Source organism: Anopheles merus, chromosome 2L (genome assembly GCF_017562075.2).
Source record: "Anopheles merus strain MAF chromosome 2L, AmerM5.1, whole genome shotgun sequence".
In the NCBI taxonomy this organism is placed as follows: Eukaryota; Metazoa; Arthropoda; class Insecta; order Diptera; family Culicidae; genus Anopheles; species Anopheles merus.
This window is the reverse complement of record NC_054083.1, coordinates 31,279,403-31,305,829: the sequence shown is the minus strand read 5'-3', so window position 1 is coordinate 31,305,829 and position 26,427 is coordinate 31,279,403. Positions and strand designations below refer to the sequence as shown.

The following is a 26,427-nucleotide window of genomic DNA, read 5'->3' as shown; positions in this document are numbered from 1 at the left end:
CCCGCGTCAGCAAATCTTGTAAAAGATCAAGAAACTTTTTGTATTTTCACTTTTACACTTCCTCTAATCACAGCTTAAGGTGCGAAGTTAGCGTGAAATACAGCTAACATATTTGAAGCTGAAGGTCACACTGAGCATTGGCTACATGCATATAGAGTTACGGTGTAGTCAAGAATCGGCGCACATCATCTTTTTAAAGCGGTAAATTATTTGTACACCCGCACAGACACAATAGCTGAAAGTGTCGCCTAAGTGTTGTCGTGTGTTGCAATTAATTCTATCAACTGCGTTCTCACAATCTAACGCCCAGATGGTTTGAATACACCAATCTGTACCTGTTCGGTGTACAGTCAGCATAACGGCGGAACAGGGAAATTGCTTACGACGCAGGTCAATGTAAGTGTGACCATCAAGGCAGTAAAAAGCGCAGTCAATGGGAGTTTGTCCGTCCTTTGAACACATCTCCCCCCACACATGGCGACGTCATCGTTCAGGCGCTGTCGTATCAGCGTGCTCGGGTGCCGTACGAAATCAAATCAACAGCCAGCATCATCACAGCAAGCCTGGTCGTTACACACCGACACGAGACAAGCCGCGTGTTGAGAGTGACTTGCATCTGATATTCTCTACTCCAGTGTCGCTCTCACTCTCTCTACTCCCTGTCTGGGAGCCAAACATGATCGTACTTCTTTTGCTTGATGAACGGCGGTATATGCCGTCCTCTTTCCCACCCGATAGGCTCTTCTCGGCTACTGTCTGTTCTGTTTGTGCCCTTGTTGTTGAAACCTGATAAGAGCAGTCTCCTCTCATCGAACGTATAAGAAGAGTATGACAACAACCAGACCCCACCAGGTCCGACTGATTGTTGTCCACCAGCACCACCACAACCACCAGTGGCAATTAATTATTCAGTAAGCTTTGATAGTAAGCCACTTGCCACTGTGGCCTCATCAGCGAGAAGCGTGCTCTGCCTGCTCTGCTCTCTGAAGGAACGGACGGACCCGTATTTGAAGTGTGCGCCACAGTTCACGCAGCGAACAGTGCCTGCCGAACAGGGACCGTGAGTGGATGCAAAACAGCTCCGCAAAAGTACAGCCAATAATGAACTCGACTACAGCGAAAGTGACGCTGGTGGCGATGCTGCTGCTGGTGAGCACGGCCCTGGGTAAGCAGATGGTCGAAAGCCAGGAGCGTGCCGTGCCCTACTACGGGACGGTAAACGACCAGCCCGTCGTCGGCATTCTGTCCCAGGAGCTGTCCTACCTGATGACGCAAAACTATGGTGACGACGGGTACGACAGCTACATTGCGGCCTCGTACGTAAAGTTTGTCGAAGGTGCCGGAGCACGCGTTGTGCCGATCTGGTAAGTGTGTTGTGTGCTGCTGCTTGTGTGGAAGAATGTTCCGGAATGATTGGACGCGCGTTCCACTCCCCCCTCCACAGGATCAACCAGCCGGTAGAATACTACCAAACGATAATGGCCAACCTGAACGGGGTGCTGCTTCCGGGCGGTGCTACCTGGTTCAACCAGAGCAACGGTTATGCCGATGCCGGCCGACACATCTACGACATTGCGATGCAGTACAACGAGAACGGTGAGTACTTCCCGCTGTGGGGTACCTGCCTCGGGTTCGAGCTGCTCACCTATCTGGCCGCGAACGGTACGGAGCATCGGGCCCACTGCCGATCCAACAGCCAGGCGTTGCCACTGAACTTTAAGGACGATTTCCGCAAGAGCCGGCTGTTTGCCAGCGCCCCGAACGACGTGATCGACATCCTGAGCAACGAACCGGTGACGGCCAACTTCCACCAGTTCTGCGTGACCGAGGCGAACCTGACCGCGTACGGGCTGGACGAGGAATGGCGCGTAATGTCCGTCGATCGGGACTGGAACGGGATGGAGTTTATCTCCACCATCGAGCATAAGAGGTAGGCCGTCAGCATCACGATGTAACGAGCTCCTTGCCTCGATTACGATGTTCATTTCTCTCTTTCGTACAGCTACCCGTTTTATGGCATTCAGTTCCACCCTGAGAAGAACATTTACGAGTGGATACAGAACAAGAACATCTCGCACACGGCGAACGCCGTTCGGGCGGCCCAGTTCTTTGCCGACTTCTTCATTGCCGAAGCGCGCAAAAGTGACCACAGCTTCCCGAACGAGGCCACGCTGGAGAAGCACGTGATCTACAACTACCAGCCGAAATTTACCGGGCTGCAGCGGTCCAGCTTCGAGCAGTGCTACATGTTCCAGGGTAACTATTCGCCTGACGCGGATGACGCGGATCCGGATAACAATGCTTCCACCACCATCGTATCCCTAACATCCTGCATGCTTCCCTTGCTAACCACTACCATCACCTTGTTGTTCCTGCCGCCTGTGCCACTTTTTTAATCCGTTTGCCGCGTTATTCGCAGTTCCTTTTGTTCGTATTATTTGATTGCCCATTTTTCTGAAGAACGCTGTATCATCGCTGCATTTTATTTGTCTTATTTTTTGCTTTTGTTTTAGAATCACCCAAAGTGTTGCCCAAAGTGATGAAATCCAAAAAGGTCGTGCTGAAGAAAAAGATCCTCCAGCGCGATCCGCCAGCCACCGCTGGCCTTTAATTACCACCGAGATACGGATAATTGAGCGGACGGGAGGGCTACAACATTGTTGCACACACAATGGGCTGTGTGCATCGTTGTGTGTATTATCGATGGAATTAAATCTTAAGATACTGCTCCTGCTGCTGCTACCTGTGGTCGTAAAAAAACAACGCAGATTTGCTGATAAGAACGACACTGGCTACTATCTTTACTGATTGGCAGAAGAGCAGAAGATGAGACAGATGCAGCCAGATTGGCTATCTTAATTATTCGAGCTTCTGTGGGGACAGACACACACACACACACGTCAAGAGTGTAGGAAAACAAATAGAAGAGAATTCACGTGCAAGCAAAGTTGATGGATGATTTGTGAGTTTTGATTTATCTTTTAATTGGTTTATCACATTTTGATATATTTCATCTCCCTATTTTACTCTTCGATTGGATCGCTAGTCAACACATTTCACATACCACTATCCTTTCCTGCGTCCCATGTTGGACAGACTCCGGTGATTTACCTTTTGTCCGTGCTCCCCTCGATTTTAATTAATCTGCTTCGATCAGGTTCAACATGTTGTTAAAAAAAAGCGTTGAGTCACACTCGGCGGTAGCGGTATGGTGGAATGTGTGATTTTAAGCCAAACAACACTGGTGAAAGGTAAATGCGACAAACAAAAATCCCCCCCGGTCTCAAATATTGTTCCCGTTAGGATGGAATTTGTTTTGTTTACCCTGTGAGGTGGTTCCCCGTGACTGATGTCTTATGTTTTTTTTCCTTGCTTGACTGTGTACTTTTGTTTTTATGATGCATCCAATGCTGACGATGCTCATTTATCACCACCCCGACGGCTGTCCTCCTCTTCCAGCAGCTGAACGTTAGCGATCAGTTCGTCTAAATTGACATCCTCCGGAACATTCGGAAGGCTTTTCTGTTGGAAGAAAGAGAGCATTAAAAGGGCACTTTGTTGTGTATCTTCTCAACGTCCCCACCGTTCTCCACTTACCAGTTTGCCCTTTACCACCTCGCAGTTTTTCTCCTGGTTTGCCTTTTTCTTCTCGAACTCATCCGTCGTGGTGGCAAGCTCGTGGGCTTCCTCGAGGAAGCATTCCAGCCGGCTCACTTCCCTCGTCTCGTCGGCACACCGGAGCCGCAGCGAAACCACGTCCGAGCCTAGCGTAATGGCTTGCGTTTTCGCTTCCAGCCGTTGCGCTTCTCGCGTGTACAGGAACTCTTCGAGCAGCGACATTTGGGGGCGCTCCAGGCACAGCCCGGTGAGGAGCCGGATTTGGGCGAACTGATCCAGCAGCTCCTGTGCCGGATCGGCAAAGCTGAACACATCGATACCGAAATCTTTCAACAATTTATCGTTCTGCGCATCTGCGGGATGGTTGGGCGGGGAGGGATTTAAAGGCGGAAATGTTAAGTAAAAGTGTTCTCCCGGGGATGTTTACGTCGGCACCGCATTACTTACTAAGGACGCGCACTTCTTCCAGCGTTTTGCTAATAGTAACGCGTCGCGATGTGTCTGCGAAATGTGCAAAAACGAGTAAATATGGAATATAATTTTGATATTGCACAGTTTTTACTAACCTTTATCCATTATTTAAACTGTAAATGTATTCTCTTTGCAGCAACGGCCGTATTTGGTCTCTGGCGATCAGTTGTTTATTTTGATTTCGTTCAAATCGATTTGACAGCTGCTGCCATGACGGCGTTATAGGCGGGAGCGTTACCAATCGTGGGATGCGTTATAAGACGTTTCATAAGACGTTTGAGGACTGGAATTCAAAATATTCATTTGCAGAAGGATGAAATGAGTTTGAATTAATGCGAAAAATGATTTGGTGAACTTTTTTTTAATAATCACTACTTATAGGACAAAATAATGTTAATTAGATGTGTAGTGTTGTTATTAAATGGGAGATTTATTGGTCAAATAATTATGTTTCGATGAGTTCTTACGATGCGTTGCTCTTTTTTATTTAATTTTATTCTTGTTTTTACACATCTCCACAATACAATTATTACTTTCATAAGTGTAGAACACATTTGCGCGTGAATGACAAAACCACTGCGCTAGCTGGCAGAAAATTCCCAAATTGCATTCTACCGCTCTACGTAACGATTCCCGTGTGGTAAACGATCCACTCAACGTACGACGACACGCGCGTGTACACACCGGGCACTCCGTTCTCACACCCCAGCACCGAACCGTACGAAACTATGCCGACCTGCGTCAGCCGCTGGCCATCAAACTTCACCGTCAGCGGCCCGCCGGAATCGCCCTGGCAAGGGTTGCGCCCTCCCTCGCCCGCCACACAGATCTGCTGATCGCGTATGATCGAACCGTACACCCGGTGGCACACGGCATTCGGCACAATCGTATTGGTGGCGAAGCGCAGATCGAGTCGCATCTCGTCCACCAGCTCCGCGTAATCATCGTTCGATTGAGCGCCCCAGCCAGAAACGATCGAATCGTACCCGGTAAGATCCACGTGCGAGTTGGTCCAGGAGGGCAGCCGGATCGGTTGCACGCGCGCCGAAAAGGTGAGCGGCTGTGGGAGGCGAATCAGTGCGATATCGTTCAGTATATCGACCGGATCGTAGCCCGGATGTAGAATGGTGTCGGCAGGTTTGATCGCCACCGTGACGATGTCCGGTGGGAATGGTATCTGTATCACCGATTGGCCCGGAACGATGGTTGCCTCCTGCATCCCGTACAGGCAGTGTGCTGCGGTCAGGATGAACCGATCGGCCAGTATGGAACCACCGCACAGCGTATCGGACCCATCGGCAAAGATGAGTATGATGGACACCAGATGGGGGAACTGATCATTTTTTGCCACCGTACCACCGGCCACCTTACTCAAGGAGGCCCGATCGATGATAAGCTTCGGACGGTACAGGGCCGTGGATGCGGCCGAGAGAATGGATGCCGACGGTGGAACGGGCGGTCCGGAGACGTTTTGAATCACCGTCCAAAACATGCCCATTTTTGGAGGTTTTGAGCGGTGGTACGTGGGCGACGCTTCGCCATCGGTGGCACACAGCACTACATACAGCAGCAGCAGCAGCAGACACCGCACAGTGCTGCCCGAGGACATCCTGAAGACCAATACCGAACCAATATGCCACTTCACTTTTTACGCAACCCGTACAGTTTCACGAACGATCTGAAAAGGGGAGCAACCGAGCGGGACAGTTTTATCGAGAGTGTTTGCGGTATCTTTCAGGCATTTTTTGTATTGTTTGGTTGTTTTGCGCGAAGAAGATATGGGAAAATGTGCTGGTCGATCGATGATGGTGATAAGATTGGTTTCTTCGCCGTCTCGGGGTCGATCTCGGAAGTTGTCAATCAAGCAGGCCCGGGCTACCGCGCATGCTATCAACATGCCGGTTGGAAAGGTGTATCGGGTACGTCATCCAAGGGTTAATTGGGCTGAAATTGGTGAATTCTTCAAAGCTTCAAGGTTTTGCCGTTTGTTGAAGCGACATTTAAATGCTCTCTAATGACGTTGAGTCATGTGCGACTTTGTATTAAACTTTGCTCGTTCGGGTATTCCATGGAAGTTTTTTTTTTTTGGGTATGCAGTCAATATGCCATTGAGGTTGACGACCACGTTGGGAGATTGTCTTGATCGTTATCATTCAGCAGTAGTCTTGGTATGTACCATCCGGTAATGATTCACCGGTAATGATTCAAAGATGCATGAGTTTGACTGCTAGGAATAGAAATAGAATAGCAGTCGGAGGAGAGACAGCGGAAGTCGCGAAAGAACGTGGTGTTGAGAAGAGATTCTCTTGATGCTGCTGCCCTAGACACTAGCCCTATGTGTTTGACACCACTGATCTAGGATTCTATCCTTTTATTGTGGTGTATTATTGTGGCGCATTAAAATAAAGTGTTTACGAAATTTTAATATTCCCCTGCAATAATATGATGCTTTCACTACATTAAATGAAGCTATTATCTATGATGAAAGGATATACATCCATAGAAAGTAGTACCATTGCCTTGTTTGTAAGGAAAGCATCCTCACGGTAGATCAACTGGTAGAGTACCTCCTAAAGAGTCAAATTGATAAACTTAGCAGCAACGGGGGGTGATGTATGTCGACTATCAGCAAAGTGTTCTTGGCCCCAGTTCCTCTACAAACTGCACAACTCAGCGTCTGATAACCACTAGGCACTAGTAAAAATAGCACATATTCTTTATCTGATTTGTACATACCGATGATGAAGATATGCGCTTTGGAAAAGAATCACCTTGAGTGGTGACTCTTTGATGGTTCTTTGGCGATTTAGGTATCTTGCGCTGACAATTCGTGCCGACTAACGGTTCCACAAGAGAAAAAAATATCTCATGCTGTACTGCTTATATTCTTCAGCGGTTGAAAAGTGTATGCATGTTCATATGCATTGTATAGCTCCTAAATTCCCTGTCCTGTTATTTTTATCTTTATTGTGGTACATTCACAATTGTTTAAATGAAAAAAAAATTATATAATATTTTACATAAGGAAAAGTTCTCCCGTACAGCAGATAAATTCAAAAAGTTTTCTTATGATCGGATCCTTAGCGCCGTGTGTAATGTTTCTTGCATCACCATCAGAAGCGTATTTCATCATATGAGGAAAGATGTCGAAGAGAGTGAGTATCTCTCTCTCCTTTCGCTACCTTTGAGGGATGCTGCGACCAATCGAAACGCTACTAGCGCGGACCAAAATACCAGACATCGTAACAGGAGATCATCCAAATCAGGAGGAAGTTATATCGGTGCTCCTAATAGTGATGGGCGGGTCGACCCGAACCTATCGGGTCGGAGCCATCCGTAAGCGACCCGGAGTCGTTCGTGTCGACCCGAAAGGTACAAGTAGGTTCAGTGGGTGCAACGACTCCGGTAGCTGCGAGAAAGCATAAGCGACCCCGACCCGTTGGTGAGGCGACTTCGGGTCGGGTCGGGTCGGATTGAACCTATCTTGACCCTACCCGACCCGAACTCGCCGCACCAACGGGTCGGAGTCGCTTATGCTTTCTCGCACCTACTGATCTATCGGGTCGACCCGAACTCGCTGCACCCTCGGGTCAAACTGAACCTACCGTGGCCCGACCCGACCCGAACTCGCCGCACCAACGGGTCGGAGTCGCTTATGCTTTCTCGCACCTACTGATCTTTCGGGTCGACCCGAACTTATTGCACCCGCGGGTTGGATTTGATTCCGACTCCGACCTAGCGCACCCGCTGCACCCACGGGTCGGAATCGATTCAGACTGGCTTGCACCCGACTCCGGGTCGGGTCGTGAAATGAATCGTATGACCCAACACTAGCTCCTAATCGATCATATTGATCCATTTGTCACGCTGGAGGATTTGTAGCTTACTACTTCTTTTTAACTAACTCTAGCGTTTTTAAGAAACCGTCATTGGTATGAACCGATGTTGGAACGTAACGTGGGTATGAACCGTTCCCCTAGCCATGCCATGACGGACTTTTCGGTGGAGTGGTACATAAAAAGTAGCGAAATCTGTTTTAGGCTAGCATAACCGCGAATGTTGTTTAATAAAGCAGAAGAATCAACGTTTACGTATTACTCATTTGTTCTTCTAATAAAACAAAAACATATATTTTGCGTTATAAATGTTTAAGTCTCTCGACACCCCCTCCCACCCCTACAAGCGTTACGTAATTGATGGAAGACGCCTAAAGGAAAAAATACGCATGTCTTCCCTTATCGGGCATCGCTCTTAGTGCATGATGTTGAGCGTACGGTTTGATATGATTTATTTTCCTTGACCAATTAAACCAGTACCCCAATAATGCTGTTACTTTAGTCTAGCGAAAGATTATCGAAATCTAATTCGGGTTAGGAAAGCTTGCGCCCAACCACGATAAGAAGCTTGAAGCTATTTCCGCAGCAAAATAACAACAAACAGCAACAGTCAAAAACATCGGGTTGCTATGCTACAGTAAAAGTCTAGACAACACTAGATCGCGCAGAATTACGTGTAGAGCCCTTTGGGTAAAGGCGTCCCAGCTAACCGCCCAATCAGCTGACTGCTGCAGCTAGCTCGGCACCGTAGACCAACCAATTTCTGCCGAAAAGCGCGCGTTCAACGATTGTTTTCGACTTGGTGGTGCGATTTATAGCCCCCATCGTGCTGTAACCGGATTGCGCTTATCGTCCGAACTGATCCTGGGAAGATTACCGCGGTCCGTGCAATTGTCTGATCGGCCCATGGGGTACAATGTATATAAAGGCCGCCCGAACCACCGCAACAGGACATCAGTTGAGTTCGGCTTTAGTCACACATCTCCAACACCCGTCACAAAGAATGAAGCTTGCTGCGGCGTTTGCCCTCGTGGGCCTGTTGGCCACCCTCGCCAGTGCCCGCTCGCTGCTGGACATCGATCCGGCGCGCGTCAAATCGATCGAAGAGTACGATCGCTACTGGCGCCGTCTGCCGGCCGAGCTGCAGTATCTGCGCACGGTGGAGCAGCCGACCCGTCGCATCACCAACGGTCAGCTCGCGACGACCGGCCAGTTCCCGTACCAGGCCGTCGTGTACAGTGAGGCCGGCGACGGGTACTACAGCCTGTGCGGTGGGACCATCCTCACCACGACCTACGTGCTGACCGCGGCTCACTGCGTGACCGACGACTTCGATCGGGCCGTTACGGGCGGTATCGTGTTCCTCGGCGCCACCGACCGCTCCGTCTTCCAGTCGACCCAGCAGCGCATGTCGTTCGGCAACGCGGGCATCCGCGTCCATCCGCAGTACAACTCGACCAGCATCCGCAACGACATTGCGACCGTGCGCCTCGATACGGCCGCCATCTTCAACACGTACGTGAAGGCGATCGATCTGCCCGCCCGCTCCGATGCGCGCCAGTTCGGCGGCTTCGAAGGTACGGCATCCGGGTTCGGGCGCACCGCCGACACGGTGCCGGCCGCCTCGAACGTGCTGATGTTTGTGCGCAACCCGGTCATGACGAATGCGCAGTGCAACGCGTACTGGAGCACCGGGCTGGTCCAGGCACAGAACGTCTGTCTCGATCCGTACGGTGGACGGTCGGCTTGCCACGGTGACTCGGGCGGTCCGCTAGCGGTGCAGGACGCTGGGCGCAGTCTGCAGGTGGGCATTGCTTCGTTCGTGTCTGCCAACGGCTGTACGTCCGGTGCGCCGTCCGTGTGGGTGCGCGTCTCGTACTTCCGTGACTTTATCAGCCAGAACTCGAACTACGTGTTCCGTGCTTGAGGGAAGGTAGCGTGAATTGGTTGAATGATTTGAACGTTTTCAAAGAGATTTAAAAATAAAAGGCTTAAGGAAAAAGGAAGATAAATAACATTTTGAGGTGTCTTTCTTTAGAAGAGAAGCGCTTGCGAAGGTCTTGGGCTCTAAAAGTCATCCTTCGCAGCTAAACGCCCTTTCATGAATGAAGAAACGGCTCATCCATTCAAATGAAGTTCATCCTCACGATAGAGCTAATCGAGTGAAGCCGGGTGATTGCTTATCCTAATGCTCATTACACCCCATCCCAGTATTTTCAGTCATCTAATCTTATCGGTGTGAAAAGTGTGACACAACAATTCATTCATGTCTCCATTTCGAGATAGGTTATTTGTCGGGTCCCAGCGGGTGTATGTTTGTCCACTGCTACTTTATTGCTATCCGCCGGTAAATCATGCTTGCCTGTATTTGAACCTGAAATCAAAAGAAATCTCGATGGTGGAATGTTTATCGCACTGAGCAGTTTTATTGCAACCCCATTTTTCCCATGGTGGTGTTTATCGGTTGAGATAAACCGTTTCTGTGGTGGCAATTGAATTAGTGCAGCATGATTTGATTGTTGGTAAACAATTACTACCATTACAGCATAAATAAAGTAATAGCAACTGTGATCGGAAGCTCTTGACGGAGTGCTATTTTGGCATGGGGCATGGGACACCACTTAGCGCAGTGGCGGATCTAACGGTAGGCAGACTAGGCAGTCGCCCGGTGCCCCGCCGAATTGAGGCCCCGTACATTGCTAGTCTATAGTATGCCGTATGGACAGAGTACTAGCGACAAGGGCCCCCGGAAGGATGGACGTTGAGGCCCCGAGGCTGGCGAATCATTTGAACCTAATCTTTTTTTTTTATTTAATCCATACATTGTACGTGTAAGTGTTACACAGCCCACGCCCTCAAAATTCGTTCCTTCTGGGCGCTCTTGGACTAAACGCCTGAAAGTATACCTTGCGAAGCGGAAGCCCTTTGCCTCATCAAGCAGGCTGTGTGATTGTATGAGTATTGGTTGGCCTACACGAAAGCGTCAAAAGTGTTTAAAGAGCTTTCCACATTTAGGCTGTGCTCTGTGATGGGTATGGTTGCGGTCGGGGCCAGTAAATATATTCTCTAACATTTGGGAGTTTTGGTCGACATTGTAAATTCGCCAGCCATTGAAAATACATATTCGATGCCTTACTTGAAAGTCAATGAACTCGTCAAGAATTGTCTAAACGATTATGGACAATCATTTTAAGTATTAGCAATTGCAACGTCAACCTAAACTACTCGGCCGGACTCTACCGGACTCGTTCCGACTCAGCCGAACTCACCCAGACCGATGCGGACTCATCCGGACTCCTCCGGACTCATCCGGACTCATCCAGATTGATCCGAACTGATCCGGACTGATCCGAACTGATCCGGATTGACTGATCCGGAGTCAAATCCGGTTATGATCTGGAGTCGGAGTCATATTTTGCGCACCGGAGTCGGAGTTGATCCATGACTCCGCTCCGGATTACCCATCACTACGGTAGTCCTCAGCAAACAAAACTTTCCCTACGTCAATCTCCATAGCCTTGAAACGAAGATGCGTAAAAGTACACTGCTACGGGAACGTTTTTTGGTTATTTATCGTTCTTTATGTCGACCAAAATCCTAATCCTATTACCACCTGAGCATGGTCCTGGAGCATCGAGGAAATGTTCAAAGCTAAGCATATGATCAGGGCCTTTTATCGTCCAATCCTTTGAACAACGAACGGTATGCAAACCGCACGCCAAAGCGCCTGAAGTAATGCTTCCTGCCTGACATTGTATCCTTCCTTCAGCTTTTCTTACAGTTTTAATGCCCGATGACTGTCCCCTTCACTGTAAATCGCACTGAAATTCTATCCACTGCTTCATGCCACTAAAGGTCTCTGTCATACGAAGTCACCGGCTAAATGATGATTTTTGAAAAGCCGTGCTGCCACCGGAAGGGCGGGAATTGCCCGGTACAGATTTGCGCATATTATCGCACCTCGGCAATCGCTTTCGGGAAAATCCAAACCACAGTATTTACGGCATCAGTGCTTATCGCGCGCCCTCCAAAACCACCACAAAATACGATCCCCATATCTGGCGATAGGTGCGCTGCGGTATAAAAGCTACACTCCGGCCGCAGCAACGGTATCAGTGTAGTCCCCCCCGACACGCCGGAACGGAAGCAACCAGTAACGACGAAATCAGTAACGATGAAACTTGCGGGAGCATTTGTTATTGCCGGCCTGCTGGCCGTCTGTTCGCTGGCCAGTGCCGAATGGATCGACATCGACTGGTCGCAGGTGAAGCCGATCGAGGAGTTCGACCACTACTGGCAGCGTCTGCCGGCTGAGATGCAGTACCTGCGCCATGCCCGCCCCTCGGCGCGCATCGTCAATGGACAGCAGGCGACCCCCGGCCAGTTCCCGTACCAGGTGGCGCTGCTGAGCAACTTCGGCACCGGTACCGGTCTGTGCGGTGCTACCATCATCACCAACAACTTCCTGCTGACGGCCGCTCACTGCGTGGTCGGTGGCAACGGACAGGTGGCCATCGGTGGCACCGCCATCCTCGGCGCGCACGACCGCACCGTGGTGGAGCCGTCGCAGCAGCGCATCGCCTTCTCGCAGAACGGCATCTTCGTGCATCCGAGCTACAACCCGTCGACGATCCGCAACGACATTGCGACGGTGCGCCTGAACACGCCCGCCACCTTCAATGCGCGCGTCCAGCCGATCGATCTGCCCGCCCGCTCCGATGCGCGCACCTTTGCCGGGGTGCAGGGTACGGCATCCGGCTTCGGCCGCACGTCGGACGCTAGCACCGCCACCTCGCCGGTGGTCATGTTCACGCGCAACCCGATCCTGTCGAACGCCCAGTGCAACAGCTTCTGGAGCACGGCCGTGGTGCAGGCCCAGAACGTCTGTCTGGATGCGACCGGTGGCCGCTCGCCGTGCAACGGTGACTCCGGTGGCCCACTGGCGGTGCAGGACGGTGGCCGCAGCCTGGAGGTTGGCATCGCTTCGTTCGTGTCCGCTGCCGGCTGTGCCTCGGGTGCACCGTCCGTCTGGGTGCGCATTTCCTTCTTCCGCGACTGGATCCAGCAGAACTCGGACTACGTGTTCCGTCCTTAGGGTGGGTCAAGGGAGTGGATGGAAGTCACGTCGACTTCCGTGTGATGCATTTACTAGGAGTTTGTAATAAAATTATTGTGATCATTCAAATTATCACTGTCTTTAATTGATGTTCGATAGCAACCGTAAGCTGGTAAAACGTTAACGTAGAAACCTTACTGTACTTACTGGTTTCCAAATTCTCTTGATGGATTGTCAAATTCGATTATAAGCGATTGGTCAGGTACGTTCGTCGCTTATCCATACTCTTTTCTCAATCAATGTCATCAGGTTAGAGATATGGCGAGATATATTGAAATATGGTTAGACTGTTCGCCTAAACTAGTGAAAGCTATGGGCAGTTTTTATGACGGTATGGGACCATCCATAAAATACGTAACGCTTAAAGAGGTAGGGAAGTTTGTTCTACCGTTTCTATTTGCTGTATACGGGATGACAAAAGGGACTTGCATTACAATGAGCAAAATAAGATGCTCCAAAAACTCTGTAGGCGACATCCATAAAAAACGTAACGCTAAAAATAGCTATTTTTACCTCTCACTATTCAATGTTATAAGATGTAATGTAATGAAAGTAAAATGAATTGATTATCTACGGCGCAATGTCGTCGATATTTTATTTTATTTTGGTGTCATGAAAAAATACACAGTTATTTTGAAACGTCATCTTTAGGCATCTTTCCTTTACAATGCCAATAATTTCGCTACAGTGGATGTAACATTGTAATTTGAAGCTCCAAAAATGGTTCCCTTTGCAAAAAGAAGGGTTTTTTTTGCGGGGAGCTTTGCTTTACTATTAAGAATATCGGGAAACGCTCCGCAGGACACTATTTTACACACTTCAAGTATATAAGCAAGTAATTTTTCAACGCTTAAAAGCATGAAAATCTGTCCAAAAGGTCTAAAACTGTGTCTCATATGGGAATGGATCAACAAGCGACGAACCCCGTTAGCTCACTTTTTTAAATAACCGCACCTAGGGCGTCCTTGAACAAGTACTAAGAATTACTGAAAATGGAAGTTTCATCTCTCCCGCTGTGTAGCCTAGACATTGATCCATTGGATTGATGTCTGTTCTAGACAACATGAACATGATCTGGCAGACCAGTACTTCTCCTATTACTTACTTATCCGGCACTACAACCGCTTTGCGGTCTTGGCCTGCCTCAGGAGTGTCCGAAACCGCTCACGGTCTCGCGCCTTCGTCTGCCAGTCCGTTATCCCGGCCTTAATGGCGGACGCCTCCACGCCATCTTGCCACCTCAATTTGGGCCTACCACGCCTCCTCTGTCCTTGTGGACGGCCTAAAAAGACTTTACGGGCTGGGTCGTCCGTTTCCATGCGTATAACATGGCCAGCCCACCGGAGCCTGGCGAGCTTTATACGCTGTACGACAGTGAGGTCGCCGTACATCTCGTATAGCTCGTCATTATAGCGGCTCCTCCATTGTCCTTCCACACATACGGGGCCAAGTATCCTTCTGAGCATCTTCCTCTCGAACGCGGCTAAGAGGGTTTCGTCAGATTTGGACAGTGTCCATGTCTCAGAGGCGTATGTGAGTACTGGTACTATATAGGTACTATATAGTCCCAGCTTCGTCCGTCGCGACAGGTTCTTTGAGGTAAACTGCTTTTTCAGGCTGTAGAATGACCGGTTGGCAGCCAGCATCCTTGCGCGCAACTCAGCTTCCATGCTGTTGTCGTTGCTGACCTTTGACCCAAGATAGGTGAATTGTGGGACGACTTCAAAAGTGCGTTCACCTATCTGTACGTCACACCTACGTAGATTCGGATTATTTATTGGTAGGTCCGCTGATGTTGCCACCATCAGTTTGGTCTTTGCCTCGTTTATCTGCAATCCGAGGCTCTCTGCCGCCTGCTCAATCCCTTGGTAGGCTTCTGCTACATAGGAGAGCCGCAGACCAATGATGTCTATATCATCAGCGTATGCCAGGATCTGGGTTGACTTATAGAAGATGGTTCCCGTAGTCTCCACCCTCGAGTCGCGGATGGCCCTCTCTAGCGCCAAGTTGAATAGGAGACAGGCAAGCCCGTCCCCCTGGCGCAGACCTTTGGTGGTAGCAAAAGGTCCTGAGAGTTTTCCATCCACCCTCACCTGGCATGTGACGTTGGTCATAGTCATTCTAACTAGCCTTATCAGTTGTGCCGGGATTCCAAAAGAGCTCATAGCGTCGTACAGTTTTACCCTGGCTATGCTATCGTATGCGGCTTTGAAGTCTATGAAGAGATGGTATGTGTCGTTTTCTTGTCGACTTCTCCTATTATAATAAGGTAAAAAAAGCCTCTTCCCTTCTACCACAGCTGCTTCCAATCCAATCTCACATTTGCTCTGCACCGAAATGACGGTCTCATCAAAACTAAAAAATGCAGTGGACAGCCAACAACCTTCCACTCGATCGCCCTTATCGTGCAATTGCCATGACCTAACATTGGTTAACCATGGCCAAAATGCGTAGTTAGTAGTGTTTCGTCGACCTTATGCACCTGCTTAAACATACAAGTCATCGCTCTACGTCCAGTGATATCTTATCGCTAATCTTCATCGCTTGAACATTATCAACATTTTAAACTCGTCCAACGGTCCCAAACACAAACGATACGAATCGCCAAATCCCTGATTGGCCAACAAGCAACTGACAAAAAAAAAAGCAATCTCTATAAAAGTACCGCAGCGCCATATCTTGGATGGTAAATGGTCGATAAGAAATTGAAAACATTGAATGTGGTGTTGTTTGGTTTGTTTTGCTACTAAGAAAATCCTTTTGCTGGATAAACCCGTGAAGGGCGGAATTTCCCTCCGAATGGCAACCGACGTCATGGTTGCCACCGTCACCACCAGCGTCATCTGCCTCAAAGGATAGTCCGCACTGTGATGCAGGCTGTCGCGTTAGGTTCGCTTGCGTATAAAGGTACCTCACAGTCGCGCCTGTGTCGTGTAGATGCAGTGTTTGCAGAACCTCAGCGTGTGTGTGCAAAGATGAAGGCAGCCCTGCTCGTAACGTTGGCCGTGGTGGCGGCCGCCAGTGCCGAATGGATCGACATTGACTGGTCGCGAGTGAAGCCGATCGACCAGTTCGACCACTACTGGCAGCGTCTGCCGGCGGAGCTACAGTTCCTGCGCCATGCGCGGCCCTCGCAGCGCATCGTCAACGGGCAGGAGGCGGTGCCCGGCCAGTTCCCGTACCAGATTGCGCTGCTGAGCAACTTTGCTGCGGGCGGGGGCCTGTGCGGTGGCACCATCATCACGAACACCTTCATCCTGACGGCCGCCCACTGTGTGGTGGATGGGGCCGGTGCTCTCGCCACCGATGGTACGGCCATCCTGGGCGCCCACAACCGGACCGCCACCGAACCGACCCAGCAGCGCATCGGCTTCGTGCGCGAGGGAGTGTTTGTGCATCCGAGCTACAGTGCGACGCTGATCCGGAACGACATTGCGACGGTGCGCCTGAACTCGCCCGCCGTCTTTAATGAGCGCGTGCAGCCGATCGAGCTGCCGGCCCGGTCGGACAGTCGTACGTTCGCTGGCATGATTGGAACCGCTTCCGGGTTTGGGCGCACGTCGGATGCGCTGCCGGGCGCGTCGCATGTGGTCATGTACACGAGCAACCCGGTCATGACGAATGCGGACTGTGTCAGCGCCTGGAACATCATCCTCGTGTCGGACCAGAACGTATGTCTGGATGCTACTGGTGGCCGGTCGGTGTGCAACGGTGACTCCGGGGGACCGCTGACCGTGCAGGACGGGGGCGAAAGTCTGGAGATCGGTATCGCTTCGTTCGTGTCGGCGCAGGGTTGCGCCTCGGGCATTCCGTCCGTGTGGGTGCGCATCTCCTTCTATCGCGATTTTATCGAGCAAAACTCGGACTACGTGTTCCGTGCGTAAATCCGGGAAGGAAGCTGCCAAGTCCATTTCGTTGTAAATACAGTAGTGTAGTAGGCTATGACAACCAAACAGTGGTTTTGCCTCAGCAGAATTTCGCTTCCTAGGCATAGTAGCCTACGCCGTCTTTTGTAATAAATTACTTCATAGTTGTTGGATATCACAATACACATGTACAACCATATAGAATGGTCAGTTGGAATAAAGCTATTAATGTGAACAAATTGTAGTCTGGAAACTAAGTATATAACAAATTTGCGACGAGGATTTTGAATCAAGAAGCAAGCAGAATGTCTCATGAAGACCAGAACATTCAATTTGTGATTCTGAACGCTCTGCAGAAGCTATCAGAAACAACATCATCGGGAGCCAATAATACGGAACAATTCGACCGATTCGAACATGACCAATTTTACCTTTAATCCAGAAAACGGAGGAACGTTTCAAAAATGGTTTCGACGGTACGAAGATTTGTTCGAATCGGATGCGAAGGATCTTGAAGATGTCGCTAAGGTTCGGCTTTTGCTGAGGAAGTTGGATGCTCAAACACACAACGAGTTCACTATTCAGTCGACGTTACCGTTGTCTTCAGCTCGTCAAAACCGAAGCAGATGACATTATAAGTTACGCGGCGCAAGTGAACCGAGCTTTTGAAGATTCCGAGTTACACAACATGAACGCTGATCATTTCAAGTGTTTGGTATTTATTTGTGGATTAAAAGGTCAAACCTACGCAGACATACGAGCCAGACTACTATCACGCATTGATGCCGAAACTGCAGATGCACCCATTACACAGCAGAATTTGGTTGACGATTACCAAAGGCTCGTCAATTTGAAAGCGGATACCTCCATCATTGAGCAACAGCCATTCACAACGGTAAACGCTCTGCACAAAAAAACGGAACATCACCATCACGAACGGTATCGCCAGCGGTATCAAGAGTCAAGACCATCAGATCAACCTCGCAGACCATGCTGGCAGTGCGGTCAAATGCACTTTGTTCGAGATTGCCAATACTCGACACATCAATGTAAAAAATGCAATCGTATTGGTCACGTACGAAGATATCAACACAACAACCATCAAGTGAACAAAGAAAATTGCATTCCAGAGGTGTCTACATTGTGAATCACATTACTCAACACTCAAAAATCAACCGAAAATTTATTCCTACAACCATCAACGGCATTACAGTAAAACTACAGTCCGACCCAGCTAGCGGTGATTTCGCAGCAAACATGGAAAAAGTTGGGTGCACCAAACATCCATCCTGCGACGATCCAAGCTATCACTGCATCTGGAAAACCACTCCATCTAGCAGGCGAATTACAGTGCACCGTCAACATGAATGGCAAAAACCACAACGGCAGATGTTTTGTCACTACAACAGGTAACTTAAACCTACTAGCGATCGAATGAATTGAGCTATTTCAGTTATGGTCCGTTTCAATCGACTCAATTTCTTGATCAACCGAAAGAGTATATGATAGCCGCACTCAGCATAGAACAGAATATTTCGAACTTAAAAGAGAATCTGTCCGATACCATAAAGAAGGTTTCAAATATTGAAGATACACTAAATGCCTTTCTTCAAGAATTTCGAGTGCACCGTCAACATGAATGGCAAAAACCACAACGGCAGATGTTTTGTCACTACAACAGGTAACTTAAACCTACTAGCGATCGAATGAATTGAGCTATTTCAGTTATGGTCCGTTTCAATCGACTCAATTTCTTGATCAACCGAAAGAGTATATGATAGCCGCACTCAGCATAGAACAGAATATTTCGAACTTAAAAGAGAATCTGTCCGATACCATAAATAAGGTTTCAAATATTGAAGATACACTAAATGCTTGCTTGCTTCAAGAATTTCGAAACACACAATCGAAAGTATTTCGAACCACCAATCTAGACGGAAAAGTTACTGCAGGTATATTTTCAATACCGTTACGAACTACCGATTTCGCCGCTCCTCAAACCAAGCGAGCACGGAGAAGTTGAGCCCAGGAACAGAGTAAAGGAAGCCGATTTTTTCAACAAAAAGCATGGGGCAGTGAAACGATGTTATCAACAGGGCGATGCTGTTTATGTCCAGGTATATCGTAGAAACTCCTGGCAGTGGGAAGCAGCAACCGTAATCGAGAAAATCGGCAACGTTAATTATAACGTTTTCCTTAAAGAAAAATAGCAGTTAGTACGATCACACACCAACCAGCTGAAATCTCGAATGGCAAACGGACAAAACATTGCAGAATTTTCAACACCACTATCTGTACTGCTTGATGATTTTGGTTTGAAAACATCTTTACCGTCAGACCAACAATCAACGTCTTCACAATGTGTGGCCTGTGACGAACCTGTAACAACATCAAGCGATACTGAATTAGCATCTCAGACACTCAGTTCAACTCCAGATCATTCTGAATTGGACAACATTACTTCCGAAAATGACAACACAGAAGAGTCCGAGGGCGAAGAACCAGTTGTTCAACAGCAAGAGCAGCAATCATCAGTTTTGGAAAGAAGTCGAAGAGTTATCAATTTACCAGAACGGTTTAAACCTTACTGGATGCCGAATCCATAAAGGGGGAGACGTTGGATATCACAGTACACATGTACAACCATACAGAATAGTTATTGTTCGATCGTAGGATACATGTACGACCATACAGAATGGTCAGTTGGAATAAAGCTATTAATCTGAACACATCGTAGTCTGGCAACTAAGTATATAACAATAGTTAACCACCAAACGAGCAAGTTGGCTTTTATTTGCTCTCCGTTTGAACTGTAACAAGTAGGAATAAAAATGGACATCGTGTTTAAATTATTTTTATTCGTGCTTTTTAAAACTCTCCTCAGTCGACGACATAACGGTCGGTTCGAATGTTGGGCCGGTTTGTTCGGTGCGGTGGCATAAACTGCGGAGTAGGCGGTGGCGCGGTAACTGTCGTACCGGGAGCGACAGTCGTAGTTGGCGGGGGTGTCGTTGGAACTGGCGTCGTTGTTGTGGTGGTCTGAGGCACACCGGTTGTGGTCGACTCGGTTACTGGTGGCGGCGTTGGGAAGAAGTCAAAATCGTTCCTTATCGTAACGTCCGAATTAGCCTCAATCCAGGCCAGGTACGTGGTAAGTCGCGTGTACACTGCGGGACGGTCCAGATCACACCCCAGAGCCGATATGAAGGACAGCAGCCCGATCACGGTTCGACCACCGTCCGCATCGTTCACCGTGAGCGATCCTCCATTGTCGCCCTGACACGGCGACCCGTCGTTGGTCGAGACGCAAACGTGCGAGTCGGCAATACCGCCCAGATACTGCAGCCCACAGGCCGCATTGCTGATTACGGACCCATTGAGACGGTGCAGATTGTTGAGGGGCAGAATTTCCGGTGCATTCTGACCGAGTGCGCCCCACCCGCTAACGGTCGCGAGCTGACCGGTGAACGGTGAATCGGCCTGCCGCCAGTTGGGCAATCGGGCTAATCGGATGTAATCTGTAACAAAAAGGGACAGCCAGCAGGGCGGTTATCAGAAAGGTTGAATTCCACGCGGCGGATGTGGCGATAACTGCGCTATCGCGCTGGCGCACGTGGCCACGACTACTTACCGCTCAGGATGGCCGGGCGGGACAGCCGCACCAGCGCTATGTCGTTCAGGTTTTGGCTCGGCACGAACGCCTGATGCACGATGACGTCACTGGCCATGACGATGTCCTCGACGTTGGTCATGTTGGATGCGCCGAGCAGGACCGTCGTTGCACCGGGGCTGTCAGCAAAACGGGACACTATTAGCAACACGTTTTTGTGCTTTGGGAGAAATCCACTTACTTAAGGAAACAGTTGGCCGCCGTTAGCACATAGTTCAGCGATATTAAACTTCCACCGCACCAACGGTTGCCGATGGGCTGCTGAATCATCAGCCCGGCCGCGTACGGGATCTCGCCCGGGGCCACCGGCACCCCGCCCCGGATGCGCGGTGTTTTCTGCACCGGCAGCGGGATGTGCCGCCCGGCAAGGCCATCGTGGCTCTGTGCGCTACGGACGGACACTGAGGCCACACACGTGCAAACGAGCGCCAGCAGAAGGAGTGTGGGAACGTGCGCCATCTTGACACTGGTGCGCGGATCGTTTATGACTAGGTCGTAACTGGATTAGATTAACGCGTTTTATACCTGACTTTGGCTAACAAAACCATTGATAGCCCAGGCGGTGGATGAGTAATTCGTGCGAAGCCTGTTGTGATAAAGTCACGAGCTGTGGGCGATGTGTTTTTTGATTCGGCGATGTTTTGGGTGTGTGGTTGTAGCGTCAGGGTTGTGCCGACGTGACCGGCTTGTACTAAGAGTGGATTGTACTAAGAGAATAGGAAATTTAAATAAATTTGAAAGAAAGGAAGTCAAGCGTTCACAACTTTTTGGCTGCTGTGGTCGGTGTATTAATAAAAGGGGGAATATATTATCTTGTTAGATTACAATAAAGCGTATTATTACATTCTGGCTAGTGTCACGCATTCAAGCTAAATGTCTACGCAGAATGTCTTCGCCGCAGTTTTGCAAAAATTGCTGCCAGAAATGGTTCTTTGACAAAGGTGATATTTTGTAGAATCAGTACCATAGTAGAAAATTTAGGTCTTAATTTGAGTAGGTTCTAAAACAAGGTTAGGCTCGGGAACCGTTCCATCCGCAAGACAGCTCCAAGTACAGTTGTGAATAATTATAATTATATGGAAAGCTGTTTTAGGACTGGTATGGGTTTGACATCAGTTCCAGGAATGGTTTGAATATGGTATCAGTTCCAGGATCGGTATAGGTTCGGGATTAATTCTGGGTATAGAATGGGTTTGAGATCAGTTTCAAGAGTGGTTTGAATATGGTGTCAGTTCCAGGATCCGTACAGGTTCTTAATAAATTCAGAAAATAGAATGGGTTTAAGATCAGTTCCAGGAATGTTATAGGCAAGATAACAGTTCCAGGACTAATAAGGATTTAGGGTCAGCTCATGGGCTGGTATGGGCTTAGGATCAATAACAGGACGGGAGTGGGTACAGGATCCGTTTCAGGACCAAAACGAGTTCAGGGCTAGTTCCAGGGCCGGTATTTTCGAGTTCGAATCCTAAATGGACTGTGTCCCCATACGTATGACTCACTATCCTGCTATGGGTAATCAATAAGTCCCTAATTGACTGATTGATCAATTAGTCCCAATCTAATCCCACTAGTGGTACAGGCGCAGGCATTGACTGACAACGGTTGTTGTGCCAAAGACGAAAAAGAATCGGTTTTGGTTGAGGAACAGTTCCAGGATTGGTATGGATGCAGAATCAGCTCCAAAACTAATATGGATTTAGGATCAGTTCCAAGACCGGTATAGGTTCAACATCAGTTTCCGGATTAATATGGAGAATCAATACAAGGACCAAGATCGGTATGGGTGCAAGATCCGTCTCCGATTCGGTTAAGAATTTAGGATTATTTTCACTTCCGGTAATGGTTCAGAATTAGTCTTTCTGAATCTGCTCGAAAATATGAGGATTCACAAAAACCTGTTGCCGTACCCATGAAATTAGTTTGTTTAGCCCTGTAATCAGACCGAATTAATTTGCTCAGAACAAATCAACCCCTGTTACGAACCGAGCTTCTCCGGCAGGCCACGCTAAGGTTTGGGCCTCAGCAAGAGTTGGAGGGTCGTAGCGGAGGAGAAACAAACAGCAATTGTGGACAGAGTATTTCATACTTCGCCTACTAACCATTCCTTCCCGCCAGTTGCTTCTAATCCAAAGGTTGGGAAGCCTATGCAGATGGAACGGGGTGTTTGGCTCGGAAATCCAGGGGCTCTGTCCTATTTCGGATATTGGAATTAAACCTCTTAACTCCAAGAGCTTTTGCGTTTGAATCTGTCTTTATTGAAAATATGGCCTACTTTTATACTAAATTTGTCCTTACACGTTTACCCGAATATCCGTTTGGACTGGATAATTCGTGTTTCCAGAAACATCTTATTTTGACGTGGAAGGATAAACAATGGTTACTAGGATCAGATTGGTGACAAAAGAAATTTAGCATCGCGTGTGTAACAACCCCAGAGGACCTAATTCTGCAATAGCAATTGAATAGCTCATTCAAAATCGCCAATAGTCCTACCAAATTTTGATAAAGCTGTTCAATGTTAATTCTCTATTCATCTGCAAGTTCACAAGCTCGTTAAGACAATTGGAACCATTGATATCGACTCATTCTATTACGTTATCAATTTCTGCCAACAACAAAAATCGCATCTTTGTTTACACAATGATGAAGGATACCCAACACCGCCCCCCGAAAGACGAGTAAAACAGTTGCCGATTAACTCACCGTCCCGATAAACGCAGCAGAGTGCGATTAACAAATACCCCCTTACATCTGGTATGGCAAAGGGTCATGCCACCGTTATCGCCCTGGCTGTAACTCCCTGCACCTGACATTCTGTTGTCTGGTCTGGTATACCCACTTTGGTCTGGTGTAACAGGACAGCACGGTGACGTCTAATCGTCCGATCGGGGTTTTGTTGCTAGTGTCATACCATTCCACCGATAGCGGAGCATGTCGCGGTAGCGAACAGATAATCATCAGCAACAGGTGTGAGGCTCGCGTGAGCAGATACGGCAGAGATTGGTGGGTTGGAAAAACCCTGCGATGTTCCTGATCGTCCCAAGCGCTCTCTCGCATTCTTTCTCTTCTCTCTCTCTCTCTCTCTCTCTCTCTCTCTCTCTCTCTCCCTCTCTCTCTCCCTCTGTCTCCCTCCCTCTCTCTCTCTCTTTCTCTCTCTGGTTGAAGGCATTCCATTTCTCTCCATAGAGCTTAGGATGTTTTACTTGTTTGGTTACTTAGATGTCGGAGAAAACTTATGCTTAGATTGGATTAGCTCACAACGCACGCGCCCAACTTCAAGCACGCCAGACCGACCTTAGCCCGTTGCTATCGTAACCAACTACGCACGAAGTTGGCTTTTTTATCAGCTCGCAGGTTCTCTCTTAACGATGACGGGCAGTCTAAGATGGCGTGCCGGAGCGCTATTACGATAACACGTACCCGCGCGGCTGAGGTAGGCGAGGTCGTGCGACGACTCCCGGGCAACGTTAAAAAGCGACTGCCCGAACCGGCACACGCTTAGTGTGAGCCTGCGTGAGCCTCAACGATGAAATCCCTGTTCGTGTTCGCCCTGCTGCTGGTCGCCGTGGCGGCCTACGCGCCCCGCAACAATCAGCGCGTCTTCGGCGGCGACATTGCTACCGCCGGCCAGTTCCCGTACACCGTTGGGCTGATCACGCGCATCAACATTCTGCTGACTGGTCAGTGTGCCGGTTCGCTGGTGTCGGCCAACTTTATCCTTACTGCTGCTCGCTGCGTCTCTGGGTAGGTTAATTCCCCCCCCCCTCCCTTCCCCTGTTGTCCTGTTGATATTGATTTCCTGTTGTCTCTCGAGTAGCATTCAGAGTGCCGTCGCCGTGCTCGGTGGACTGCGCATCAATGAAGCCAACGAACCGGGCGCAGTGCGCATCACCGTGACCGACTTCATCATTCACCCGCAGTACGAGGCGGAGCCGGACGTGTTCGACGTTGCTCTGGTGCGCCTGCCGCTCCCGGTGCCGTTCAGCGACAACATTCGCCCAGTGCGCCTGCCCAACCTGCGCCAGGTGGAGGCCACCTTTAATGGTCAGCAGGCAACCGTGACTGGCTGGGGCCGCTTTGGCGAAGGTACGGCCAACTCGGAGGTGCTGCGTTTCGGTCGCTCCCAGGTCATCTCGACGCTGGCCTGCCGGCTCAGCCTGCCGACCAACACGATCCTCGACCAGCACGTGTGCACGGACGGTGCGAACAGCTCGCCGTGCCAGGGCGATGTCGGTGCCCCGCTGACGATCGTGGACGCGGACGGCATCACCACCCAGATCGGTGTGTTCTCGTTCATCTCGATCCTGGGCTGCGAGTCGGGGCGTGCCGCGGTGCACACGCGCATGTCCTCCTATCTGACCTGGATCGGCGACAACTCGGACGTCGAAATTCGCGATAACTTCTAATCCAACCGCTTATAAACGATAACCAAAAAAAAAACACTGCACGGTTGACAAATAAACACCAAACCGAAGGGACTATCTTATCGTAATCACCTGCTCCGGGGGATTGATCTGGAAGGCTTGCAGAGGGGAAGTGTCGAAAAGTCCACCAGAGCCAGCTTCTTCCAAGGGGTTTTGGGAGTTTGGTTGTGTTCTTTTCCCCTGCCTGAAGCATTAACGCGTTTGTATAAAAATCTCGCCCGAGGACACCGTCCGGACAGTCGGAACGTGAACGGACGAACGAACTGAAGTGCCATCGAGATGCGGAAGTGCTCTCTGTTGTCGGTGCTGGTGCTGGTGGCAGCAGTCTGCGCCACGGAGGTCGTAGGCATTCGTCCGGCGCTGCGCCAGGATGCCCCCCGGGGTCGCGTTGTTGGGGGAGCTCTCGCTACCGCTGGACAGTTCCCGTACGCCGTCGGGCTGGTAACGCACACTGGAGTCATCTTTACTGGGCGCTGTGCGGGTTCCCTCATTTCTGCCAACTATGTCCTCACGGCGGCCAGCTGTGTGCAGAGGTTGGTACAGAGAACTGCTTTGCCGGAGTCGATGGGATATCTTAAACTGTACCTCTCCCTTTCTAACAGTGCCACGTCAGCGTTTGCCTACCTCGGAGGCCTGCGGGTGGACGACCAACCGGAACAGGGCCGCGAACGACTCCTGATCGAACGCTTCATCCTGCACACGAGCTTTGTAGAGGGGGGCGAAAACTTTGACGTTGCCCTGGGGCAGCTTCCGCGCTCTGTCAGCTTCACCGATCGCATTCGCCCCATACGGCTGCCAAACCGACGCCAGGTGCAGGCAACGTTCGCGGGCCAGCAGGGGACCGTGTTCGGCTGGGGCCGGTTCGGTTCGGGCATTAGCAATTCGGCCGAGCTGCGCTTTGGTCGGGCGGAGATCATTACCAATCTGGCCTGCCGGCTCAGCCTGCCGACGAACACGATCGTCGATGCGCACATGTGTACGGACGGATCGGTCAGTTCGCCGTGTGCGGGCGATAATGGGGCACCGTTGACGATTGTGGACGCAGACGGCATCACGACGCAGGTCGGCGTGTTTTCGTTCAACTCGGTGCTTGGGTGTGACGCTGGACGGGCCGCTGTGTATACGCGGCTCTCGGCCTACCTGGACTGGATCGGTGCCAACTCCGATGTGACTATCCGAGATAATTTCTAAACGGTTGCTAATAAAATAAAACTAACAATAAATGGTCAAATGTGTTTCATACATCCTAAGAATAAAATATAAATTTATTTTTCTCAGTCTTTCTTTCTAACCAATCATATAAAGCAAAGTAATAAGGGAATAGATTATTTCATTATTTATAGAATATTTAAGAGTGGCATGATAAGGTATAAGGACGTACCGAGTAGGGAGTGGTGAACCCTTCCTTTACCTTCTAGAGGCTTCG

General features: G+C 49.5%; 9 protein-coding genes across 9 annotated transcripts; 6 read left to right on the top strand and 3 right to left on the bottom strand.

The window, feature by feature from the left end:
- Positions 1 to 841: 841 nt before the first annotated feature.
- LOC121593565 (gamma-glutamyl hydrolase-like) lies at positions 842 to 2,942 on the top strand. Its single transcript, XM_041916034.1, has 4 exons — positions 842 to 1,364; positions 1,445 to 1,930; positions 2,003 to 2,256; positions 2,514 to 2,942. Exons 1-4 carry the CDS (start codon positions 1,069 to 1,071, stop codon positions 2,609 to 2,611), a joined length of 1,134 nt encoding a protein of 377 aa, XP_041771968.1. The 5' UTR covers positions 842 to 1,068; the 3' UTR covers positions 2,612 to 2,942.
- Positions 2,937 to 4,293, bottom strand: LOC121593566. The gene is made up of 4 exons (XM_041916035.1): positions 4,185 to 4,293; positions 4,066 to 4,119; positions 3,598 to 3,971; positions 2,937 to 3,522 (listed from the first exon to the last, which is right to left on the bottom strand). The coding sequence occupies exons 1-4, from the start codon at positions 4,192 to 4,194 to the stop codon at positions 3,421 to 3,423; spliced, it is 540 nt and encodes a 179-aa protein (XP_041771969.1). The 5' UTR covers positions 4,195 to 4,293; the 3' UTR covers positions 2,937 to 3,420.
- A 211-nt stretch (positions 4,294 to 4,504) lies between these two features.
- On the bottom strand, positions 4,505 to 5,789 carry LOC121592160 (brachyurin-like). Its single transcript, XM_041913534.1, has one exon. It carries the CDS (start codon positions 5,696 to 5,698, stop codon positions 4,709 to 4,711), a length of 990 nt encoding a protein of 329 aa, XP_041769468.1. The 5' UTR covers positions 5,699 to 5,789; the 3' UTR covers positions 4,505 to 4,708.
- A 3,077-nt stretch (positions 5,790 to 8,866) lies between these two features.
- LOC121593447 (brachyurin-like) lies at positions 8,867 to 9,942 on the top strand. Its single transcript, XM_041915782.1, has one exon. The coding sequence runs from the start codon at positions 8,929 to 8,931 to the stop codon at positions 9,850 to 9,852; it is 924 nt and encodes a 307-aa protein (XP_041771716.1). The 5' UTR covers positions 8,867 to 8,928; the 3' UTR covers positions 9,853 to 9,942.
- Positions 9,943 to 12,021: 2,079 nt separating this feature from the next.
- On the top strand, positions 12,022 to 13,110 carry LOC121593448 (brachyurin-like). The gene has a single exon (XM_041915783.1). It carries the CDS (start codon positions 12,100 to 12,102, stop codon positions 13,018 to 13,020), a length of 921 nt encoding a protein of 306 aa, XP_041771717.1. The 5' UTR covers positions 12,022 to 12,099; the 3' UTR covers positions 13,021 to 13,110.
- Positions 13,111 to 15,731: 2,621 nt separating this feature from the next.
- LOC121593637 (brachyurin-like) lies at positions 15,732 to 17,151 on the top strand. The gene has a single exon (XM_041916195.1). The coding sequence runs from the start codon at positions 15,912 to 15,914 to the stop codon at positions 16,923 to 16,925; it is 1,014 nt and encodes a 337-aa protein (XP_041772129.1). The 5' UTR covers positions 15,732 to 15,911; the 3' UTR covers positions 16,926 to 17,151.
- Positions 17,152 to 19,745: 2,594 nt separating this feature from the next.
- On the bottom strand, positions 19,746 to 21,087 carry LOC121593636 (collagenase-like). The gene is made up of 3 exons (XM_041916194.1): positions 20,759 to 21,087; positions 20,539 to 20,696; positions 19,746 to 20,425 (listed from the first exon to the last, which is right to left on the bottom strand). Exons 1-3 carry the CDS (start codon positions 21,034 to 21,036, stop codon positions 19,788 to 19,790), a joined length of 1,074 nt encoding a protein of 357 aa, XP_041772128.1. The 5' UTR covers positions 21,037 to 21,087; the 3' UTR covers positions 19,746 to 19,787.
- Positions 21,088 to 24,038: 2,951 nt separating this feature from the next.
- Positions 24,039 to 25,069, top strand: LOC121594534 (collagenase-like). Its single transcript, XM_041917903.1, has 2 exons — positions 24,039 to 24,321; positions 24,395 to 25,069. The coding sequence occupies exons 1-2, from the start codon at positions 24,104 to 24,106 to the stop codon at positions 24,981 to 24,983; spliced, it is 807 nt and encodes a 268-aa protein (XP_041773837.1). The 5' UTR covers positions 24,039 to 24,103; the 3' UTR covers positions 24,984 to 25,069.
- A 93-nt stretch (positions 25,070 to 25,162) lies between these two features.
- On the top strand, positions 25,163 to 26,224 carry LOC121594533 (collagenase-like). Its single transcript, XM_041917902.1, has 2 exons — positions 25,163 to 25,534; positions 25,604 to 26,224. The coding sequence occupies exons 1-2, from the start codon at positions 25,281 to 25,283 to the stop codon at positions 26,190 to 26,192; spliced, it is 843 nt and encodes a 280-aa protein (XP_041773836.1). The 5' UTR covers positions 25,163 to 25,280; the 3' UTR covers positions 26,193 to 26,224.
- Positions 26,225 to 26,427: the final 203 nt, after the last annotated feature.

What these genes read in the sequence shown, in the direction of transcription:
- LOC121593565 (XM_041916034.1), top strand. Translation starts at nt 1,069, where the DNA reads ATGCAAAACAGCTCCGCAAAAGTACAGCCAATAATGAACTCGACTACA. An exon ending in TCCACCATCGAGCATAAGAG is followed by an intron (nt 1,931 to 2,002) that starts GTAGGCCGTCAG and finishes TCTTTCGTACAG; the next exon opens with CTACCCGTTTTATGGCATTC. An exon ending in GCAGTGCTACATGTTCCAGG is followed by an intron (nt 2,257 to 2,513) that starts GTAACTATTCGC and finishes CTTTTGTTTTAG; the next exon opens with AATCACCCAAAGTGTTGCCC.
- LOC121593566 (XM_041916035.1), bottom strand. An exon ending in GGAAGAAGTGCGCGTCCTTA is followed by an intron (nt 3,972 to 4,065) that starts GTAAGTAATGCG and finishes ACCATCCCGCAG; the next exon opens with ATGCGCAGAACGATAAATTG. An exon ending in AGGTGGTAAAGGGCAAACTG is followed by an intron (nt 3,523 to 3,597) that starts GTAAGTGGAGAA and finishes TTCTTCCAACAG; the next exon opens with AAAAGCCTTCCGAATGTTCC.
- LOC121592160 (XM_041913534.1), bottom strand. Translation starts at nt 5,698, where the DNA reads ATGTCCTCGGGCAGCACTGTGCGGTGTCTGCTGCTGCTGCTGCTGTAT.
- LOC121593447 (XM_041915782.1), top strand. Translation starts at nt 8,929, where the DNA reads ATGAAGCTTGCTGCGGCGTTTGCCCTCGTGGGCCTGTTGGCCACCCTC.
- LOC121593448 (XM_041915783.1), top strand. Translation starts at nt 12,100, where the DNA reads ATGAAACTTGCGGGAGCATTTGTTATTGCCGGCCTGCTGGCCGTCTGT.
- LOC121593637 (XM_041916195.1), top strand. Translation starts at nt 15,912, where the DNA reads ATGCAGGCTGTCGCGTTAGGTTCGCTTGCGTATAAAGGTACCTCACAG.
- LOC121593636 (XM_041916194.1), bottom strand. Translation starts at nt 21,036, where the DNA reads ATGGCGCACGTTCCCACACTCCTTCTGCTGGCGCTCGTTTGCACGTGT. An exon ending in GCGGCCAACTGTTTCCTTAA is followed by an intron (nt 20,697 to 20,758) that starts GTAAGTGGATTT and finishes TTTTGCTGACAG; the next exon opens with CCCCGGTGCAACGACGGTCC. An exon ending in CCGCCCGGCCATCCTGAGCG is followed by an intron (nt 20,426 to 20,538) that starts GTAAGTAGTCGT and finishes TTTTTGTTACAG; the next exon opens with ATTACATCCGATTAGCCCGA.
- LOC121594534 (XM_041917903.1), top strand. Translation starts at nt 24,104, where the DNA reads ATGAAATCCCTGTTCGTGTTCGCCCTGCTGCTGGTCGCCGTGGCGGCC. An exon ending in GCTGCTCGCTGCGTCTCTGG is followed by an intron (nt 24,322 to 24,394) that starts GTAGGTTAATTC and finishes TCTCTCGAGTAG; the next exon opens with CATTCAGAGTGCCGTCGCCG.
- LOC121594533 (XM_041917902.1), top strand. Translation starts at nt 25,281, where the DNA reads ATGCGGAAGTGCTCTCTGTTGTCGGTGCTGGTGCTGGTGGCAGCAGTC. An exon ending in GCGGCCAGCTGTGTGCAGAG is followed by an intron (nt 25,535 to 25,603) that starts GTTGGTACAGAG and finishes CCTTTCTAACAG; the next exon opens with TGCCACGTCAGCGTTTGCCT.